This window comes from Osmerus mordax, chromosome 27 (assembly GCF_038355195.1).
Source record: "Osmerus mordax isolate fOsmMor3 chromosome 27, fOsmMor3.pri, whole genome shotgun sequence".
NCBI lineage: Eukaryota > Metazoa > Chordata > Actinopteri > Osmeriformes > Osmeridae > Osmerus > Osmerus mordax.
The window spans coordinates 6,996,408-7,019,889 of record NC_090076.1 but is presented as its reverse complement, the minus strand read 5'-3'; the positions used below and the strand labels follow the sequence as shown (position 1 = coordinate 7,019,889).

General features: G+C 49.9%; 1 protein-coding gene across 1 annotated transcript; it reads right to left on the bottom strand.

The window, feature by feature from the left end:
• Positions 1–956: 956 nt before the first annotated feature.
• Positions 957–7,587, bottom strand: depdc1a (DEP domain containing 1a). Its single transcript, XM_067230207.1, has 13 exons — positions 7,540–7,587; positions 6,466–6,731; positions 6,215–6,341; positions 6,010–6,134; positions 5,568–5,698; positions 5,274–5,321; positions 4,993–5,130; positions 3,311–4,379; positions 3,096–3,106; positions 2,231–2,403; positions 1,902–2,072; positions 1,197–1,400; positions 957–1,094 (listed from the first exon to the last, which is right to left on the bottom strand). The coding sequence occupies exons 1-13, from the start codon at positions 7,585–7,587 to the stop codon at positions 957–959; spliced, it is 2,649 nt and encodes an 882-aa protein (XP_067086308.1).
• Between the last annotated feature and the right edge of the window lie 15,895 nt (positions 7,588–23,482).

The window sequence follows — 23,482 nt, the reverse complement described above, 5'->3', positions numbered from 1 at the left end:
AGGTGGTTAATTGATTCCAGATCGCCTCAAAACGAAGTATTTTAATAGGCTCCAGCGGTAGCCACCAGACTGGGTCAGCCTATGACAGAGCCAGGCACCAGGGTGGCCGAGTGTTATTGATGATGTCATTGTCCATTCTGATCTTCATGAATGGATGAAATGACTGCAGAATGAATGGGTGAATGAGTCCGGGGGAGTCATGTGACGGATGACAGAATCGGCACAGCGTGGCAAACTTTCTCTCCTCTCTTTGACGTCAACATCTCTTCCCCCTCTGCCCTCCTACTACACCCCCTGCCTTTACGAAGAAGCCAGACCAACACAGACCTGATCCTTTGTTGTATGATTTTATTTCCCAGGAAGTTGCATAGTAAACAGTATTTTGGATGGCTTCTGGTTTGGCTTCTGCTAGACTGGAGAGACCTTCGTTTCCTCTGCAGTGAGCTTCATGTACTGCAGCTAGCCCAGATGCACACGTGCTGGTCGGATACCTTATTATATATTAACTACTCTGGTAACTGGTGGAAGCCAACTTTTCAAACGGAATAACAGGATATAGTGCAAAACTCTGCTTCATCCCAACTGGCAGAGAACACTTACTCGCCAAGAAACAAAAGTTAAAATCCTAACCTTGTCCCGAAAACGACAAGATGTAGAAGTAAATCACACTGAGATAAAAAAAATAAAATAAAAAAGGATGACAAAATATGACAAACACTAACAATCTCAAGCTACACAAACTACAAAAATTGTATCCCGAAGGAAGGGAATAGCAGGTAGGAAATTCAACAATAACAACAGCACCTAGTAAAGCTAAGCCTGAGGTAAAGTTATAGTCTGGACAGGTTGGTGTATGGTCTCCTCTCCCTCTACAATACTGTCTGCCCTCTGATTTACCAATACCTAAATCAGACACACACACACACACTTGTGGAGTCCCCCTCCACAGAGGCCAGCTAGGTCCTGATGTTCCTCCTGGTCTTCTTGGTGAGGAGAAGAGGAGGCTTGATCCTGGGCTTGTCCTCCAGAATCTGAGCCTGGCTCTCAGGGCTGGGGAACCGTCTGGAGAAGATGTCCGGGTATTGCTTCTGGAACTACACACACACACAAACAAACACAAATGTGTACACACACACAGTGAGGGGGCTGAGAACTGGACGTGGGTTTTAATGTGTGTGTGCTGGTGAAGAAGCTACCTGTCGTAGCTTCTTCCTGCGCTCCTTCCCAGCCAGGTTGCTGTCAGCCAGCAGCAGGTCCAGCAGCTCAGCGATGGCCGTCTGCGACACGGTGAGTCTCTGCTCCTCAAACTCCTGGCTGCTGATCTGGCGGCAGAACGCATGCAGCGGCACCGGGACCCCGCCGGCGCTCCCGGGGACACCGGCCCCCACCGGGTAGGGGATCTAGCGGAGAGACGAGGTCATCACCCAGCACGCACACACACTGGAGGGCCTCGGGCCCTCACCTCTAGCAGTGTGACGCTGAGGGTGGTGTGTGTGTATACCTGGTCGGGAGAGTGTGTGTGTGTACCTGGACAGTGTATAGTGTGTGTGTACCTGGACAGTGTAGAGTGTGTGTGTACCTGGACAGTGTAGAGTGTGTGTGTACCTGGACAGTGTAGAGTGTGTGTGTACCTGGACAGTGTAGAGTGTGTGTGTATCTGGACAGTGTATAGTGTGTGTGTACCTGGACAGTGTAGAGTGTGTGTGTACCTGGACAGTGTAGAGTGTGTGTGTATCTGGACAGTGTATAGTGTGTGTGTACCTGGACAGTGTAGAGTGTGTGTGTACCTGGACAGTGTAGAGTGTGTGTGTATCTGGACAGTGTATAGTGTGTGTGTACCTGGACAGTGTAGAGTGTGTGTGTGTACCTGGACAGTGTAGAGTGTGTGTGTGTACCTGCACGGTGCGGAGGTAGTGCAGGTGGTCGGTGACGGCGTGGTGCAGGTAGAGGGGGACAGACAGGATGTCAGTGTGATGGTCCAGCAGGAAGGACACCAGTCTGGTGGCCAGCAGCTCGTCCAGGTCCACCTCCTCCGCACAGCTCAGCACGCAGCCCGAGAACGAGTGCACCATCTGCACACGCCACGCACACCCGTCACACGCCTGTCACCACGGTAACCAACCGACCTCTACAGATACTGTTAGAACTGCGAATTCAAAATCCCCCCCCCCCCTCCCACAAAACTACTAAGAGCCCTGGTGTGCGTGTGTGTGTGTGACAGTTTTCTCACCAGGGTGCGTGTCCCGATGGCCTGGTGGAGGCGGGGCATGTCCACGTTCTGACTCATGCGCGACATCATCCTCATGAGCAGCTGGAGCTTCCTGCGCTGGCCGGGGGGGAGGAGGAGGCAGCACAGCTGCAACGCCTCCACCGCCACACGCTCCAACTGGGGCTGCAGCAGGCCTACACACACACACACACACACATCTCAGTAACAGAGAGGATATCCCAGGCCTCACCAGAAGCAGGCTTACAGGTAAAGCCAGGGTAAGGCCAGAACTGGATTGGTACACTCTACCACAGGAGCCACTAGATCTAGGATGAATCTCCAGCTCTAGGAGGTATTCAAGCGGTTAAAATCAAGGAGATGATCTGGAAGATGATTAAGGATTGGATCTCAAAAAGGGTATCTGCAAGATGATTTAGGAAATGACCCAGGAAGAGAACTCAAAAGGGGATCAAAAGAGATGATCCAGAATGAGATCTTTATAAGGCGATCTAGGAGATGATGCAGGAGGTAATCAAGGAGATGATCTAGGAGATGATTTAGGATGGGATCCATGAGATGATGTAGCGATCTAGAATGTGGCCATTCTAGATCATTCATAGGGTTAAACTGAAATTGGGTGAAGAGGTGATTTAAGAGGTGATCTAGGAGGTGAATTAAGAGGTGATCTAAGAGGTGATCTAGCTGGTGAGAGTATGGGGAAAGCAACATGATGTCTCCAGGATAGAGTTACTGCAGTGTTATGTTGTTGGGTGGATGCTGGGTGATGTTAGACGGTGTTAAGTGATGTTAGGTGATGTTAGGTTAGATGTTAGACACACAAACAGGACTGAGGCAGAGCAGGATGGACAGGCAGAGACAGACGTACTGTTGTCAGGTCTGGTCAGAGGCTGGGGGCCCAAGGAGGAGGGGGGAGGTCTGGTCAGAGGCTGGGGGCCCAGGGAGGAAGGGGGAGGTCTGGTCAGAGGCTGGGGGCCTAGGGAGGATGTCCTGGGTCTGGTCAGAGCCTGGGGGCCCAAGGAGGAAGGTGGTCTGCTCAGATGCTGGGGGCCCAGGGAGGATGTCCTGGGTCTGGTCAGAGGCTGGGGACCCAGGGTGAAGGGGGGAGGTCTGGATGGGCCGGGTCTGGTCAGGTCCAGGGAGCTCAGGCAGCGTCTGTCCCCTGGTGGTAGGATGAGGGATGGCCGCAGGTCCGTGATGCTCGCCCTCAGGCCGTAGTAACCATGCGGCAGTTTGGGTCGCAAGGTGATCTCCGCTACCGGGGCGTGGATGCTGAAGCAGCTTGCAGACATCTCCCTGCTCTCAATCAGGTCCAGACAGTTCCCCACACTCCTGGGTCGCTGGGGGCGGGGCCTGTGGCTGATGGAGACGGTTGCCGTGGGGACCAGCGAGAGGCTGTGTCTGGAGTGGGAGGGGTTGGAGGAGGTTGCGCTGGCGACGGAGATCTGGGATTGGCTTTCTGAGAGAGAGTCAGGACTGCTCTGTGCTGGTGAGTCGCTACTTTGGCGACTGCCTGGAGTACTTTGGGATGATGCATCGTTGCCCCGGCAACTGTCTGGAGTATTCTGGGATGGTGTTTCGTTGCCCTGGCAACTGTCTGGAGTATTCTGGGATGGTGTGTCGTTGCCCTGGGAACTGTCCGGAGAGGTCTGGGATGAGGTGTTGTTGCCCTGGTTACTGTTGCTATGGCAGGAAGCCAGCGTGTCGGTTGACAGGAAGAGCTCCCGCTGGGAACAGAGGGGGGCGGAGTCATCCAAAACGGTCTCCATGGAACAGCTCCGGGGGCGGAGCCTCAACGAGGCAGTGCTGCTCTCTGATTGGGCAAGGCTCAGACAGCTGCCACCCAACAGGGCTGCCCTGGAACTGACCCTGCGAGTGGGAGGAGCATGTTGGGAAGCCTGCCTGGCCACGCCCCCTCTCAGAGCGGCCAGCCGTGATCGGACCTTGGGACCGAAGACCTCTTTCATTGGCGAGTCGGTCTCGTCGCACGCCTCCTTGCGGAGCAGGCTGAGCAACAGACACTCCGTTGAGCGGAAGAGGTTGGCCACGCCCACGTGGGGCGTCTTGGCGGGGGGGGCGTGGCTAGGCGCCGGCTCCTGGCTCTTACGCTTCCCTCTCTGAGGCTTAGGAGCCACCAGGTAACCACTTAGCACTGGACACACACCATAGAAACAGACAAATACACCACAGAAACAGACATACACACCACAGAGGAAGAGACACATAGACAGGCAGGGTTATACAGTGTAGGGAGGCAGGCAGGGGTGGCGTTAGTAGACACACAGCAACACTGAAGGGGAGCTGCTACCAGGACATCCGTCGTCACAGGTCCACCATTAGCATGTTAGCGTGCTCAGACGCAGCTAGGGGGGGGTTCTGCTAGACAACACCTCCACAATGGGACATCCCATAATAACCTCCTAGCTCGGACAAAGACTGGGGCTGGATGGGAGACTGGGGACCGGGCAGGGACATCCCATAATGACTCTGGCCCAGCAGGGGACTGGTGACACAGCCCAACCCTCATCAGACAGAGACAGAGAGACCACACATGATCCTACCACTGGGGTCCAAACTAGCCTTGTTGTTGAAAAACAGTTTTACATTTTACATATACATGACTATCTATACCTACACATAGGTAATGATACATAACTGTTTAGACAGCCAATGATGTATATTCACACATACCTACATACGGGAAATGACATAATTCATTCATTGATATTGATATTTCGGAATGATGGAGTTACATTCAGTCATACCCAGCACGTTGATAAACAGCTCGTAAAACTCGAAGGTGAGGAGAGGTTGTGGCAGGCTGTTGAAGTAGTCAGACACGGTCTTGAACACGTCCCTTTCAAAGCCCGGGTAGGAAGGGTGGCTGGAGTCAGACTTAGGCCCTGCAACAGCATGCAGGCTCTGGTTAAAAACCTTGATTTTCAGCAGTACTTTCTATAGGCGATATTTGTGCATCACTTTGGATAAAAGCGCCTGCTAAATGAAATCGATGTGAATCGCAAAGCAACGGCGGACTCATACGCACAGCTAGCCAGACACTTCATAGCCGACAGCACCCAGGGAGGAATGTCATCTGTGGAGATCGAGAGAGACTGGTTAGCATGTCTGCTGCATGAGAGAGAGAAACTGGTTAGAATAGTTAGAGACAGTGGGGGGGCAGGGGAGAGAGAGAGAGAGAGAGAGAGAGAGAGAGAGAGAGAGAGAGAGAGAGAGAGAGAGAGAGAGAGAGAGAGAGAGAGAGAGTGGAGATGAGAGAAAACAAGAGAGAGGAGATATAAGAGAGAGAGTTACATAGAAAGAGACAGGAGTATGTGTGCACCGGTTTTATCCTCCAGGGTCACAACGCCGTGCTTGTTGACGGTGGTCATGTTGTAGACAATGTTCTGAGGGTTGACATGGCGGAGGTCTAGAACGTCCTCCAGGGCCGTCACTCCCAAGATCTTCTGCAGGCTGAGACACACAGGCTGTTAGTTCTAACGCCCCCCTGTCCCTAAATGCAGCGTTCTAATACCACCTGTCCACTGTTGGAACCTGTTGTGCGAGGTTGACAGTACTTTAGGAGGATTGGACGCTGTAACCTACTGTGTGAGGGGGATGGGGTTTACAGGCCGTACTTCTTAAGGATGGGACACTGTAACCTACTGTGTGAGGGTGATGGGGTTTGGGGCCGTACTTCTTAAGGATGGGACGCTGTAACCTACTGTGTGAGGGTGATGGGGTTTAGAGGCCGTACTTGTTAAGGATGGGACCCTGTAACCTACTGTGTGAGGGTGATATCTCTCCAGACTTCCAGCACATCGTCGTTTGTGAGCTCCCTCCTGTGGACCTCGACAGTTCCTGCCTCCCCGTTCACTTCCTGTTCCTGCTCTGACGGGTCCACGTTCTCCTGGACACACACACACACACAGAGTTAGAACTCATCCTGAGATCACCACTTCAACATAGGTAGACTTCACCAGCACTGACCAGCGTCTCCTTGTCAAGCTTCTTTGAGCTTCGGAACTTGAAGAAACCCTCCTTGTCCTTCAGAGAGAAGTTCTTCTTCCCCGAGGGGGTGCGGGGGAGTGGCTTCAGCGGGGAGGAGGGGGGAAACCTGGAAATATTTCGGTTCAGGTGAGGTGCAAAAAATGGGCATGTGGAACGCACGGCGGAAGAGCAAGGATCGGAATGTTCTAGAAGCCCTCAGATCCGAACAACCACCAGCCGGTAAAACCCACCTGTAGATGTGACCGTCATCCTCAAGCTCCTCAGTACCCCACCTGCCCTTCACGTCCTCGATCACGTGATTCTTCAGGAACTTCTTCAGCAGCTGGAGCGTCTGTTGCCTAGTGACGTCCGGTCCGAAGTTGCTGTTGTTCCGGAGGAGCTCGTGGAGCCAGTCGACGGCGGCGGCGGCCGTGAAGCAGCTGCCGTGAACGCGAAAGTGCAGCCGGTGTTTCCGGAGCGGCATGCCTGCTCTGAACAGCTTGGTCACTTCGTTCCACTGCGAATCAACCACAGGAAAAAAACTGTCATTCCCAGGGCCTTTGGGCATTAGCCTGATAACCCAAAGGAGAGAGGAAAGAGCGAGGAATTTATCCAGGAACATCTGATAAGATATAGATATATAACCGGGTTTTGACTGGGAGTTTTTTCTTGTCTTCCTTGAGGGTTTAGGTTGGTTGTGGAGCAGTAATATGGGCGTATGCGTAACCTTTGTTTACTTATTGAATCATCAGGTTTATTCGTGATACAGAAAATGTATCAAAGTTGCTGGTAGCAGTCATGACTGACTGTGGGCAGCTTAATTGTTACTGTGGGTTCTGACAAACCCGACACTGTTGGATACATAAGCTCAAGAAAACAAAGCTCCATGGATCCCCATTCATAAGCTAATGACCATTAAAACAACCTCACAGATGGTGATTAAGACCATGCTAGCCGACTTAACGTCATTGTTTCTGCCTTTTGATATTCCTATAGTATGGCAAACAGTGCAACTACTGTTCACTCGAACCAAATCATTTGTCCTCCCTACTGTACCATAAAACAGTATCTAGTCAACCCAACCTAGCTAAGACTAACAGTCTTAAGACTAAGTGCAAGCTGCAAAACACCATAAATAAACATACTGTATATAGCTCTACGACTTTCTTGAATTCATATTTAATACAGTCACACTGTCTAAATGGTCGGTTATTAAACTAATCCTGTGTTAAACGCTAATTAAACCACTCATTACGCTAGTTTATTTCGATACTGTAACGTCGTTGGCTACTAGTAACACTAACAACTCGGCTTCAAAGTCTTACCAGTTTGGTCGCCCTGTACGGGCCAGGAGTGATGATATGAGTACTCATTATAAAAAATTAAACCAGAACCCTCCTTCTGTCACCCGATGTTACAAGTAAATCGATCCATTAAAAACCGTATTGTTCTTTTATATGGTTCCTGATGCTGACTCGACCCAGAAATGACTCTAAAGTACAAGGCAGCTTTCCACCGTTTAAAATTACGAGCCTCGTCCTGCGTGCTGCTGATTGGTCTACGAACTTGTCACGTGACTGTTTATGAAGGTTCCACGACAAATGGAACAAAAGCTCAAGGAAGATCATAACAAATGCGTAGATGCTGACTCAGGATCGACTCAATGATCAGAGATGGAGATAAACAATCCAACACTTTAACATCATAACTGTGCACTGTGTACAAAATTGTATCAGGTTGTTTACACGTATCATTTCAACTGTCTAAAAGTGAACGTTGACTGCCACCTCGTGCAAGTTAAATTGCATTACAACCTGTCATACCGGCTATCTATCTGCGTAAAAAATGATATAACCAATGATCTTTGGCCGAACACACATCGTGAAGTGTAAAGTTCTCTCGGGGACTTTTGCTTAACTCTTGCTGCATATGTTTTCTGCACATTTGTGACCCCCTGTCTGGCGGGCTCCGGTGAAGAGGACTCTTATGCCGACGAACACCCACACATCTGAGCGGGGAGCACCGGAATCTCACCATTGTGTAGCTCACCGGGGGGTATTAAATCAAACACTAGGAGACTCATCTACACCAGAATGGCCTCCTTCAAAAGAGATGCTGCCTCTGGGAAAAAACAAAGCCTATCTAGCTTAATAGTGGTTTACACAAGGAGGAATACAGTTGCTAGGTCATCATGGACATTAGTGTGAGCCACAGCTGGTTAGACCACTCCAGAACATGCCAATCATCCCATGATGAAAACTGATTTACAAGACTGTGATAAGACTGTTACATGGTAACATAGTTATCAGGTCATAGTACGGCAGTAATGATGTCTCAGTAAGTTTGTTATATCCCAGTAATACATTTATGAGACCATAGTAAGTCAGTTATTATAAAGTAATGAGATCATGATAAGATATTTATGGGATCATAGGGAGTTAGTAATGACATCACAGAGCCTGTGAAACAGGAACGGCAAAGAGACTTCCATGGCGCTGGACTTAATGTGGCCGTGCGTTTGCTCTCTTAAGTAAATATTAATGCATGAGGTCAGTGTGAATAAACCAAGGTAGTTATAGATGCCACCTCACACAATATATAACCCAGGGAGTCACCACTGGTCCCAGTGGGGTTAGACCTGGAGAGAGAGGGGTCTCTACTGAGTAGAGACAGAACGAACCACGGGTCTCTATTGTAATGACGTAACAGTGGAACAGTAGTTACCTCAGTGGGGTGGCTGGAGAACAAAGGAGATGAGCCCGCGAGAAAAGAGGGAGCTGTGTGACTCAGAGTGACACAAAGGAGGAGGAGGCGGAAAGAGGAGGAGGAGATGGAGGGGAGAGAGGAGGAGGAGATGGAGGGGAGAGAGAGGAGGAGGAGATGGAGGGGAGAGAGAGGAGGAGATGGAGGGGAGAGAGAGGAGGAGATGGAGGGGAGAGAGAGGAGGAGGAGATGGAGGGGAGAGAGAGGAGGAGATGGAGGGGAGAGAGAGGAGGAGGAGGAGATGGAGGCGGAGAGAGAGGAGGAGGGGAGTGGGCAGGAGAGGGATTAGGACGAGAGAGGGACACTGCTGGTGGAGAGGTCAGAGTGCAGCTTTTGATGTGTTAATGGCGGTAAATGAATAGTAAACAGAGGTGGGGTGAAGCCAGCACAGAAGCAGCTGGAACAGCTGTAGGAGGAGGAAGAGTGTGTGAGGAAGGGTGTGTGAGGAAGGGTGTGTGAGGAAGGGTGTGGGAGAGTGTAAGAGAGAACATCAGAAGGTTGTATATAGGAGATAGTCGTATGGTACAGTAGAGTGTAGTATAGGAGGTGCTGTTTAGGAGAATGCATGTGAGGGTCCTACCTCACATGCATGCCTGACCCAGTTTTTGTGTGTCTGTTCTTTGATGTCTATACTAATGCACACAGTGCTCTGCTACCACGGCAACCATCGCTGCCAACCATGGGGACATGCAGTACAGTTGACCACAGTGAGGCGTGTGTGTGTGTTTGTAGGCGTGGCTGAGGTGGCTGAGCGGTGAGGGAGTCGGACTAGTAATCCGAAGGTTGCCAGTTTGATTCCCGGTCATGCCAACTGACGTTGTGTCCTTGGGCAAGGCACTTCACCCTACTTGCCTCGGGGGAATGTCCCTGTACTTACTGTAAGTCGCTCTGGATAAGAGCGTCTGCTAAATGACTAAATGTAATGTTTTCCTGCGTATGGTGTGTGTGTGTGTGTGCTTGCTTGCTTGTCTAATATTGTGCATGCGGGTTCTCGCCTCTGTGCGTGTGCGTGCACGCTTGCATGCTTACTGTGTGTGCTTGCCTGCGTGTGCATGTGCATGTTAGCATGTGCACAGTGTGTATTTGTGAATGTTTAGGAACTTTGAAGCTTTGCCAAGAGGGGAACACATTCAGCAACCTTCTGACATATCAGTCTGTGCTTACTATATGATTTAATACATGTGTGTGTGTGTGTGTGTGTGTGTGTGTGTGTGTGTGTGTGTGTAGTAGAAGTAGTTGAGGGCCTGCCGACTGCAGAGCTTCTTCTTTTCCTCAGGGTTCCACACCTCCTCCTCCTCATCCTCCTCCTCCTCCTCCTCCCTGCTGTACACACACACACACACACACACTTCACTTATACAAACTGTACACAAACACACACATGCACACACACACACCAGGCAGTTGCTAAGCAACTGTAAAATAAACCACAGAGCTCTGGAGTCAGTCAGCCTCCCCACCAATCCCCCTCCACTTCCTCTGCCCGCGCTCCCCTTCTCATGTCTGGCACAGAGAAACAGCATCACAGGCTTCCCGCGGTACGGACGGCTTGGAACAACTGTGGCAACAGGCAGGCCCAGTGTCCAGAAGGCTGACATTTTGTCCAGATATGGTATCAAATGAATGGTCGATACTAATCGATACTAATAGCCTTCTGACACCGCCATTCATTTGATGCTATATCTGGACAAATTGTCAGCCTTCTGGACACTGGCCATTCATTTGATACTGTATATATGCCCCCTGGGCGCCTCGCTAGGGAGGTGGCCCAGACTCCAGACTGGTCCGGGGAAGACTCAGGACTAGGTGGAGAGATTCTCCTCTCTGGCCTGGGAACCTCGGGGTCCCCCAGTCGGAGCTGGTTCATTTGGCTCGGGATAGGGACGTTTGTGGCCCCCAGCCGGAGCTGCTCCCCCCGCGAACCCACTCCGGATAAGCGGTTGACGATGGATGAATGGATGGCCGTGTCCAGAAGGCTGACATTTTGTCCAGATATACAGCTCTGGAAAAAGTTACAAGTTAAACCACTGAACCTTTTTCTTTCCTTTCCAATAAAGTTGCGAAGGAAAATGTTGAGTGAGAACAGAACAGAAGGGTTCAACTTGCAGTGGCTTCTTAAATGGAACCCTTCTGTTCCTCACCCAAAATGTTCCGATAAAACGAACAAAACCAATAGGGTTCTTCCTGACTGAGGAATCCTAAATAGTGAATACATGTAACCATCTGCGCTACCAGCTCGCTCCCCGGGACTTCGCAAGCTGCTTCCGATACTTGGCTGTCCATCAAATATACGAGCCAATCCTCGTTGCAGGGGGGCGGGCGCTCCTGTTGCCTTAGAGCCCGTGTGATTGACGTTGGGAGACCGTAGCGCAGCGGTGTGCGAGAGATTGTGTTGCGCCTGTCATGAGTGGAGATAGAGACGGACAAGAATAAAACATGAGAGGACTAATCTTTTCTACTCTAACCAGGCGCTCTAGAAGGACAAGAGAGACGGACTGATTCGGAGGAATTCCTAGAAGAGAGGATTTGACAGGGAAAACCCAATCCACTCTCAAAATCTACCGGTCACTTAAAGACTGCATCAGAATGCCCCTTTTGCTACGGGTAGGTAACACGGAGACAGGGTAAACCGTGCGGCAGCACTGCCATCTGTGTGTCCTGCGTGGCGCGCGGGGGGCCGCGGTTGGGAGTGCGTGTTTTATGACGGCATCTGCGCTCGCATCGGTAGAGGAGTAGGCTCAATTGCGGTACCTAACAAGTAAAGGCTGAAGCCGGGTCATCATAGGGGGAAACACTGTACACGGCAAGAGCTGTTATATAGATAGTTATTTCAATTAAATATTGAATGTTGGACCGACATAAACTGTTCTTGAGGTGTAAGACACCTCTTCACCCCAGTAGAGCCGCATAAACTCCATTATATTTTTGGACAAATCTCAAAAGAGACTCAGTAGCGTGTATTCTTTATTTCTTATCTCTTTTTCTTCCCTCTCATAAAACCGTCCTTTGTGAGACTCCCTCCGTATTAAGTATATGGTCTGATTGCGGAGTGAGAAAAAGCATGAAGCTGAAAGGCTGTATTCATCGATGCTCTGTGATTGAAAAGCTGTCTTAATCCTTACTGTGCTAGTGATTGAGTAAGTGTTGAGTCAGAGAGTCAGTGTGTGACCAGGGAAGAGAGAGTGAGACAGTGTGTGTGCGTTTGTGTGTGTGTGTGTAATATTTCTGACAGTGATGGCGTCCATCCTCTCAGTATTCTGTTACATAAACTCACACGTAATTTACATCTTCTCGACAACACCTAAATGTGCAACTTCCACCCTCCCTCCCTCTCTCTCTCCCTCCTTCTCTCTCCCTCCCTCCCTCCCTCCCTCCCTCCCTCCCTCCCTCCCTCCCTCCCTCCCTCCCTCCCTGTCTCTTGCTCTCTCTCTCTCTCTCTCTCTCTCTCTCTCTCTCTCTCTCTCTCTCTCTCTCTCTCTCTCTCTCTCTCTCTCTCTCTCTCTCTCTCTTTCTCGCTGTTTCTCTCTCTCCCTCTCTCATTTATTTCTATTTCTCTCACCATGTCCCTCCTACTTTCTCTCACGCTCACTCTTTCACACTTTCTCTCTCTCTCTAGCAGAGCGGTGTGTAGTCGTGTAACTGCATGCAGACAAGTAGCCGTGTGTTGTGTGTTGCTATGCGTAACTGTGTGTGTGTGTGTACTTTGGAACTGTGGTATCCGGTAATGGTCAGCTCTGTTGTAGAAGAATGCAGCCATGAAGAACCCAGCACAACACACAGCATCTTCTCTCCGTCTAGAATAGCCAGGGTTGGCCATTAGTTGGCCTCAATCAAATCTGACGAGCCTCTCTCCGCAACCAATCAGGCAGTCAGAAAAGGTCCAATTATCCAGTGGGAGGAGCTGTCAACTCCAGTAATATTGCACGGTAGTCAGTCAACCAGTTATTCAGTCGACAGGGTACCAGTCCACGGTGTTTTAGTCTGCAGTGTGGTAGTGTGCAGTGCGTATAGTGTGGTAGGGCGTAGTGTGTCGTGTATAGTGTGTCAGTCTGCAGCCAGGGAGGATGTGAAGACAGGAAGAGGGTCTGCTGGAGCTGACGAATGAGAGGAAAGTAGGTCCTGTGACAACTAGGCCACGCTGTCCTACATTCTGCTCTTCCTCCTCCTCCTCCTCCTCCTCCTGGAGAAGGGGACAGAGGGCTTTCCTCTTCCTCTCTGTCCTCCGGTCTCCATCCTCCTCTTCCTCCCCGGGGCTGAGGCCGCAGGTTTACTACAGCGAGACGGCCCAGTGTGGGGTGACTCACTGGGGCCTTGCATCATCGGCCTGCTTTCAGATTACGAAACTGAGAGAAAGGAGAGGCTCGTTCCGAAGGGGTCGCTAGATCGAGAGACACTGTGGAGAAATGGAGAGAGAGAGAGAGAGAGAGAGAGAGAGGGAGTGAGAAAGAAAGAGACAAAGATAGAGGGAGGGCAACAGTGACAGAGAGACAGGAACGAGAGAGACAGAGAGAGAGAGATGAGGGAGGGAAATATTTAGGAACCAATGACATCAGCTCACACTTCCGTACAAACCAATCAGCTGCCATCTCTGTTTGTTCGAGCTGTGGTTCTGTCTGAGGAGGTGGGGGGTGTGCCGATGCCAGAATAACGGATCAACCAGGCTGACTAATGAATGACAGAGAGTAGGGTTCTTTATGACGTCCCGAGGATCAAGTTTATCTCTTGACAATAGGAATATCAACTTCTATGAATACACAATCTGTCATTTTATATTTGCATCACTTTGTTTCCTTTGGCACCTGTCGCCCTGCGAAACACGAAGACAACGTGAACACACTTTCGAGAGCGCAGGCACAGAGGATCATGGGAAGGTTCTGTGTGTCGAGGATGCACCAGAAAACACAACCTGGTTAGCTGCTGATTTATTGTACTAGAAAATCGCCCATCTGATCTCTGTACACACACACACACACCCACCCACCCACACACTTGCACACACATACCCATTAGACCTCCTGAAGCCCAATTACCTGTTTGTGTATGTTCGTGTGCTTTATGTGTGTTGTGAGTGTATGCGAACGCTTCTTTAAAGACAATGATGGCATGTGATGAAAGGTCATAACAAGGTGTTGAAGAGCACTGCAGGAAGTGAGAAAGAGGCAAATGTGTGTGTGTGTGTGGGCTGGTACTCTTACTGTGATGACAGGGCGCCATGGAAACCTGGGTAGATATCTACTGCTAATTATGCAAGCTGCTGACAGAGAGGAGAATGTAGTGGAGGAGGAGGAGTGGGAGGAGGAGGGGGGGATGTGAGGGTGGAGGAGGAAGAACAGAGGAAGCTGAGGTTGACTTCAGGCTGGCATGGGCGGAGCTATGCAGACAGGAAGTTAAAGCTGATTGGATGTAGCTTTTACAGTGAAGTAAGAAGTTACTTCGAAACCACTGGTTCACCATCCAGCGTTCTGGAACAGGGGAGGAGCAGGTCAGGAAGTTGTCTGGCCTGCAGAGCCTGGATGTCTCTCCTTACCAGCCAATCACGTGTCTCTCCTCTGGTCTTTCAATCAGCACATCACACTCTCTCGTTCCTGTCTCCGTCCTCCAGCTTGTTGCCATGGTGATAAGAAGAGTTAGCTCACTGGGAAGAGGCCTTCCTGAAGTGTTAAGAAAAGCTTTTTTACTGGTCCAACTACACGCACGCACACGCATACACACACACGCATAGACACACACACACACACACATGGACTGACTCATACTGCAGGTGAAAGATTAGGGGGTAATTTGAGGTTGCGTGTGCATGTGTGCGTTTGTGTGTGTGCTTGCATGTGTGTGTGTGCTTGCATGTGTGTGTGTGTGTGTGTGTACATGTGTGTGTGTGTGTGTGTTCCTCTAGGCTATTCCATATGGGCAGTGTCATGGCGGAGTTCCCAGGGCGGAGCCTGGATGGACTCATGAATATGCTAATCTGATCCCGAGGCGCTCTTTCCGCCTACAGAACACACTCAGCCTCGAATACAGTGTAGGAGTACACACACACACAATCACACATACATACACACACACACATACACACTCTCACTGTCTGTCATTGGTATGCAGCGTGAGTAGCTGCTGGATGCCCTACAACAGAAACTGCAGGACAGAAGGAGAGAGATACCAGCACCCAGAGACAACAGAGAGAGACAACAGGGAGAGATACCAGCACCCAGAGACAACAGAGAGAGACAACAGGGAGAGATACCCGCACTCAGAGACAACAGAGAGAGACAACAGGGAGAGATACCCGCACTCAGAGACAACAGAGAGAGAGAGAGAGACCAGCACAGCTCAGAGAGAACAGAGAGAGATATACCATGACAGAGAGAGAGATCAGGACAGCTGCCTACCTCTCTATCTCTCGGACTCTTGTAGCCGGGAAACGTACATACGGGGTGTCAAGTCAGAGACTTAGTCTGGCCACGTTTTAAAAACACCTTTGCAACACTTTTCTTTCAAAGTCAGCCTGATAAACGTAGTTAGTGGTTCTGCAAAGCAGCTCGATCAGCCTGCCCAACTTGACATCCTTAACAGTTATCTTCCCTCAAAGCAAATCAGAAGTCAGGAAGGATTTGTTGCAGCTATTGGAGTTGTAGTAAGATAAATGTGAAGTCGTTGTGAGCAGAGGAGGTGGCTAGCTACATTATTGTGAACGCCAGGCAGTCTATGGCTAGCGTGTTAGCTATTTGCACTGTGCCTGGTAAACGCAGGTCATTCCTTAACTCTGAGCACCAAAATACTGTTAGAACTATGAGCTTCTGAGCCTTTTTTTGACATACAAATCACGTGCATGGTTTGCATGTCCTTTGTATGTGTTTTTATAAAAATGTCTGCTAAATGTATAAAATAATGTATGTAGCATGAATGTAAATAGTGTGCATATAAATAATGTGATGTATTTTGTTGTCCTGTCTGGATTACAGTAGTCGTCCATCAGATACTGCCCTTTCTATCTTTCGTTCTTTCTTTTCCTCCCCTTCCCCTTTCCCCCTTTCCCCCTTTAGCCCTTTCCCCCTTTCCCCCTTTCCTCTCTCTCTCTCACTCTCTCTCTCTCTCTCTCTCTCTCTCTCTCTCTCTCTCTCTCTCTCTCTCTCTCTCTCTCTCTCTCTCTCTCTCTCTCTCTCTCCGCTCTCTCTCTCTCTCTCTCTCTCTCTCTCTCTCTCTCTCGCTCTCTCTCTCTCTTTGCATGCCACTTAAAATAAATGAATGAATGAAATAAAATGTGTAAGCTTTGTCCTGGCTGATGTATATGCTGCAGGCCATGGTGAGGAGGAGGAAGCAGACCAGGCGGAAGAAGGGTTGCAGGACTGACTGCGGGGTGAAGTCTTGACAGTCATAAAACTATACAACATCCCCTCTCCTCCTCCTCCTCTTCCTCCTCCTCTTCCTCACTCTTCCTCAGTCTCACACACTGCTCTCTTGCAGTTTCCATGGTAACTCTATGTTGCATGAGTGGTAGTCAACCCACTCAGTCTTCACTCTCTGTGCGAAGTCACACACACACACACACACACACACACACACACACACACACACACACACACACACACACACACACACACACACACACACACACACACACACACACACACACACACAAGCACTCTCTCTCTCGCTCTCTCTCTCTCTCTCTCTCTCTCTCTCTCTCTCTCTCTCTCTCTATCTCTCTACTTCATGTCCACATGTCCTAAAGCCCAGAAACACACTCGATGAGCGGTGCCTCTAATGCTAGTATGTTACTACAGCATGTTACAGTGTTTGTTAGAGCATTGATGTGTGTAGTTGTATTTGGTATGTGTTAGATTGTGTGTGTGTTAGAGTAGGGGTATTTAATGTGTGTTTTAGTTTGTGTGTGTCTGTGTTAAAGTAGGGGTGTGTTATTGCATCAACCCGTTAAGGAGTAGCGTCACACATATATGATCGTTCGAAAGCGGGCCCCACAGAGTACCGTCACACGTGTGATTCTGAACATTCCAACCGACTATTTTCCGATAGACAAAAACTATATGACAAACGCTATAGTATGGCTTCAAGATTTACAATTAGGAGGCTAACAAGTAACACTAACAGGTAGTAGCATTGCTACGAGTATTATGCTAGGTTGCTAGGTAACGGAAGCTAACTAAAACTAGCTAGCTTCCATTTTGAAAAAAATAACTCAATGGTGGAAGCGTCGGTAATATTTAGAACTCACTCCTTAAAAGGTTAAATATGTGTTAGAGTAGTGTGTGTGTGTGTGTTAGAGTAGGGGTATTTAATGTGTGTTTTAGAGTGTGTGTGTCTGTGTGTGTGTTAAAGTAGGGGTGTGTTATTGCATTAAATATGTGTTAGAGTAGTGTGTGTGTGTGTGACAGAGTAGCAGGTTGCTTCCCCATTATGAAGCCATTCTGAGGCTATAAGGAGAGATGAATGCTCGCTGTAATGGAGAATCATGCCAGTCATAAAAGCTACAGAGTCTGCTGCTAGTCAACCTATCTACCATGACAAACTGCCTCTCCGAAAACACACTCACACACACGGACACTCACACTCACACACACTTTCCCAATCGGTGAATTGTTATACAACTGGCTGCTTTAGACGGAATGATCATTTCTCTGTTTCAGGAACCGAAATACCACAAAGTAGGCCAGAATGATGCATGCTGGGATAGCAGGACACCCCCTGGGCTTCTACAGGAGTCTATCAGATACAGCCTGCTTTCTCTCTCTCTTTCTTACTTTCTGTCTTTCTTTTTGTCTTTCTTACTTTCTTCCTAATTCGTTCTTTACCCCCTTTCTCTCTCTCACTCTCTCTCTCTCTCTTTCAGGTAGGCTAGTCATAGAAGGTCAGAGGTCATTGGTCAGGACCTTTAAGGAAGGACTCCATACTGTCAGAAATCTCCTTCATCCTCTTTACCCCACTAGCACTGCAGAATCATCACTAAGGAGAGAATGTGTGTGTGTGCGTGAGAGAGAGACAGAGAGAGAGAGACAGAGGGAGAGAAAGAGTGACAGAGACTGAAAGAAAGAGAGAGAGGGAGAGAGAGAGGGAGAGAGAGACACCTTGGTGTGAGTGATGTTGACTGTGTCCCAGAAAGGGCGACCTGAGGGAGCTATGCTCTACTTTCCTCCCAGCGTTTATTAATTCATCTCCCTGTTATATATGCCATCACCATGGCTGCTTGCAAGGGAGGGAGGGTGGTAGCAAAAGGATGGAGGAGAAGGAGAGATAAAGAGCAAAGGGGGAAAGAGGGAGGAGAAGATGAAAGAGTGGGAGGGAGAGAAGAAGAGATAGCTGAGAATGACAGGGCAGAAAGGGAAATGGTAGTGGAATGAGAGAGCATGAGAGAGAAAGGGAGAGAGAGAGAGAGAGAGAAAGAGAGAGAGAGGGAGAGAGAGAGGGAGAGAGAAAAGTTGGGAGCTTGAGGGAGAGAGAGAGAGATAGATAGTGAGCAAAAAGAAAAGAGATTACCCACTTTTGGCTTCTTGCACAGCTGTGAGTGGGACACCGTAACATTGAGTGCTGAGAGTGCACCTGCGAACCGTTCAACACCTGTCTGTCCTAACATGCGTTCGCTTTCCCAGGTCTCCTTTTCTCTCCCCAACCTGGCTTGCGATGACTCACTCTGCCACCACCACCGATATAAATACAACCTCTTCTCAATCTCACTGGTGGTTCGTCACGTCAACCAATCAGGCCTCAGGTCACAGATGTGTGGGCGGAAGTGTAAACCAATCATAACCGAGAGCCGGGGTGTTGAGTCATGTGATTGGTGGTCATGTGACCAGTGTGTAGCAAATAGGCTGAGGAGTAGTGCTAGCAGCTGTGTTTACTGATGCTCCCCTTTATAGAAAGCGACGTACAAGACAGGGTGAGATTTGAACCTTGATCTGCAGTCAAGCGCTCTCACCACTGAGCTATACCCTCCCTCCTCTGTCCTGGTCAGTAGTAGTCCATCTAGCAGTTTGCTCTGGTCTGTGGACCAGGCACCTATCCCTGACTAACCCTGGTCTCCCTGGTTCTACCTACGCCCATTTTGGTTCTACATGGGTATTCTTGGTTCCACCTGGTTCTATATGGGTGAACTTGGGGTTCTTCTTCTTGCTGTGCAAACCAAATGTAGAATAATCCTTCCCCTTCTCTCTCTTCTCTTCGGCAGGTATCAATGGAGAAGTGACGCCATCCAGGATTGGTTCCGAAATACAGCCTGCCAACTAAGCAGATAGACAGGCAGACAGGCAGACAGACAGACAGACAGACAGGCAGGCAGGTAGACAGACAGGACCATGGATGATGATGTCACAGTCGATCATCTAAGAGTCTAGACCTTGTCGGGATTGGCTAGACCAGGGGGGGGCAGGGCTAAAAAAAACGTTGCAGTTGGAGTTATTTAACCTTGGAGGCGGAGATGAGGAAGGACAACCAGACCAATCACAGGTCGGCTCAGGGAGCTACAGGCCCCGCCCACCAGTGATCTCCATTTCAACCAATCACATCCAGCCTTCAGGACCTCCAGGCTGTCTCCCTGACCAGGTAAGGACAGGAGTGAGTGCGCTTGTGTGTCTGTCTCACACTCAGTGAATGTCCGAACACCAAATCCTTCTCTATGTTGTTGTCGCAGGACTGAAGGTGTGTACGTATATGAGTGTGTGTATTGACTGTTTTGTGGCCACAAGCCATGTGTGTAGTGATCTGGGTGGTTCATGCCTCAGGTGAGGGGGACCAGAGAAGATGAGATCTGGAGCAGAAGTAACATCATCTCTACCAGCGCACACTGTACATGCTCAGCTGGAGACGAGAGAGGAGAGGGGGAGAGAGGGGGAGAAGAGAGGAGGAGATGAGAGCACATTTTTTGAAAAATCCCTTCTCCTCTCCTCCCCCCTCCTCTCCTCTTTCCTCTCCATTCCTTCCCCCCCTCCTCTACCCTTCTCTCATCCCCCCTCCTCTGTTCTTCCCCCCCATCCTCCCGCCTCCTCTCCTTTCCCCTCCACTCCTTTCTCAAATACAGTTGTGACATCACCTGTGACAGGACAGGATGATGCAGGTTTTTTGTTCCTGTTTGAACATCAACGAGCAACCTGGAGGGGGCAGGGCAATGATGTCACTAAAACCTAATTGGTGCAGCCCAGCAGCCCCCTTCCCGGTTGTTGCTTGTGCTGATCAGTAGGCCCGGTCTCCATAGCAACAGAGGCAGAGGGAGTGAGGGAGCAAACTGCACCTAGCAAGACTGATGTCTTCATATAGCTACTGTAGCACTCACACACACACACACACACACACACACACACACACACACACACACACACACACACACTCACTAATAGTATCTCTGTCACACACATACTCTCTCTCACACACACACACACACACACACACACACACACACACACATAACTCTGTCACTCACATACTGTCTCACACATACAGATCACATACGCACAGTGCTGACACACAGATGTATTTCCCCCAGGCTGATGTGTCCCCTGACTTGTGCTTGTGTTGGTGATTACCACTAAGCTGGCAGCTGTCATACTGGCCAGGGCCACACTGGGAGGTCCACTCTTAGGAGACCTAAAATAATCACTTTTCTAGGACTGAGGCTAAGGGCTGGGGCTTAGGACTGGGGTTTAGGCTGAGGGCTGGGGTTTAGGCTGAGGGCTGGGGCTTAGGGCTGGGGTTTAGGCTGAGGGCTGGAGTTTAGGCTGAGGGCTGGGGCTGGGGCTGAGTTTTAGGCTAAAGGCTGGGGCTGAGGCTGAGGGCTGGTGATGAGAGCTGAGGGCCTGGGCTAAGGGCTGAGGCTGAGGGCTGTGGCTGTGGCTGAGGCTGAGGGCTGGGGCTGAGTTTTAGGCTAAAGGCTGGGGCTGAGGCTAAGGTTTAATCCTGGGAGAGATTGTACTGGGAGCAACTGGACTGGGACTGGTGAGCCTGGGACTCAGATGACACACTAGCATGTAGCACGCTAGAACTCTCTCTTCTTCTCTCTCCTACTCCTCTGTCTCTCTCCTCCCCCCTCCTCCTATTTCCTCCTCTTCCTCTCTTCCCTCTCTCCTCTTCACCTTCCTTTATTTCCTCCTCCTCCTCCTCCTCCTCATTCCTCTTCCCCTCTTCTCTCCTTCCTCTCACCTCCTCCACCTCCCTTCTACGACACCTCTACCTCTCTCTCCTTCTCCCCCTCCTCCTCCACCTCCTCTTCCTCCTCAGGTATTTACTCCTCCACAGCACTCGGCGTGCAGGACGGGGTTTCCATGGTAACAGGGAGCCCATAGGGAAGCTGGTAGAGGATCTCTGGTGCAGATGTACAGTCTCTCCATTCAGAAGCACACACGCGCGCTCGTGCACACACACACGCTTCTCCCTCCACACCCCCTCATCTTTCGTCAGTGATTCAGGGACCTCTTCAGAATCACACAGTCCACCTGTCATAGAGGGAGAGAGAGAGAGAGAGAGAGAGAGAGAGAGAGAGATAGAGAGAGAGAGAGCAATGGAGTACTAACATATAGCTGTCTCTCTTTATTTGTCTCTCTCTCCCTCTCTTACTCTCTCTCTCTCTCTTTATTTGTCTCTCTCCCTCTCTTACTCTCTCTTTATTTGTCTCTCTCTCCCTCTCTTACCCGCTCTCTCCATCTCTCTCTGCACTCTCTCCTTCTCCCTCCCTCTCCCCTTCCTTCTTTATTCCTCTCTTTCTCCCTCCCCCCTTTCTCTTCTCTTCTGTGAACATCTCTCTTCTGCTCTCAGTCCAGAAGCCTTTGGACCAAAGTCCCAATTAAATCTGTAGTCCAGGGAACAGCTTTCATTATACCAGAGAAGGCATCCACTACCCACTCCTCAGGGAGTTATGTGTGTGTACGTGTCTGTACCTGTGTGTGTATAAGCTTATTTGTGTGTGTGTCTCTGTGTGTGTGTGTGCTTGTTTGCGTGTGTGTGTGCTTGTTTGCATGCTTGCGTGTTCGTTATGCAGCGGGTCAAATCCTCCAATGTTGTTCAGATGAGGTCCATCCCGTTTGCAGTAATGACGGCTGTTTACAGTCGTGTTCTCCTAGTCAGTACCCATTCTGTCTGGAGACCTGGCAACAGGCTGACATCTTCTCAAAGGTCTCCATTAGGCATGCACCACATCCCTGTGATCCAAAGTTACAAGCCTGGGCTTGAACCACCTCAGCTACCCACTCTGGAGCAGTGAGGACATTGGCTGAGCCACAGAGGAGGAACAGTATCTTATTGGCTGAGACACAGAGTAGGAACAGCACCCCCTTGCCTGAATCCTCTGCGGTCAGAAGTGCTGACTCTTCACACCTCATATCAGGGGGTGGGTGTGGCCCCTTTCCAGGACATAATGACAGAGAGATGGAGAATGAGTCTAGGGGGCTGGAGAGACAGGAAGGCTGGGGGTGAGGAGGGAGATGGAAAGGGTCATGGAAGGGTTGTGGATTGACAGCCATGTCACGGTCCCAGACAGCCATAGCATGACGGATATCATTTACCCCTGGTTTAATGATGACCCATCCACCCAAAAGTGAAGGTTACTGTTCTGTCCTGGTGTGGCCAGGTGTATGTGATTATGTGAGTATGTGTGTAGCGTGTGTGTGTGTGTATAGGTGTGTGTGTGTGAGTATGTGATTGTGTGAGTATGTGTGTAGAGTGTGTGTGTGTCTAGGTGTGAGTGTGTGTGTGTAGACTGTGTGTGTATGTTTGTATTACCATTAGGGATGGAGTGTGTGGTTAGGGTTGGTTAGAGGAGTGTGGTTAGGGTTGGTTAGAGGAGTGTGGTTAGGGTTGGTTAGAGGAGTGCTTGAGAAGACAGAGAGAGACAGAGGTCGGAGGAAGGACACTTGGGATGTCTGGGTAGTGCATTGAGATTAATTCTTCTGCAAACATTTATAGAACTACAGGCTGGTTTTGAGATAAGAGGAGTGGTGGGCTGGCTGGCTGGCAGTTGTCTGTTCAAGTTAATCCCAACTACAGCTTGGAATCGCACAAAGCTGCTTTTTGTGTCTTTCTTGCGTCCGGCTTAGTCGCGCGCACCCAGAGGGACTGATGGGAAACTAGACGGCCAATACGGCGTGTTGTCCTCCTCTTCCTCTTCCTCTCCACATTTCCATCTCTTCCTCTCCGATGCGGCTCCTCCTCCTCCTCCCCACCTCCTCCGTCAACTCCTCCTCCTCTCTGGCGCCTCCTCTCCTCCTCTTCACCTCCTCTCTGATACTGCTCCCCTCCTTCCGTCCTCCTCTCTGGACTGAGAACATTGCTCCACTGACAGAGAACTGACCTACATGTAGGATAGAGAGCAACAGATGGACTGTGATAGAGATGGAGCTTGACATGAGGTGACACAGGTGTATGGCGATTATGAAGGGAACACCATGGTGAAAATTGACAGCAAAACTGTCACTGGATGTTAACTCTCTCACATACAGTATGTATGTGTGTCTGTCTGTGTGTGTGTGTGTGAGAGAGAGAATGTGTGTGTGTGTATGTGTGTCAGGGGAC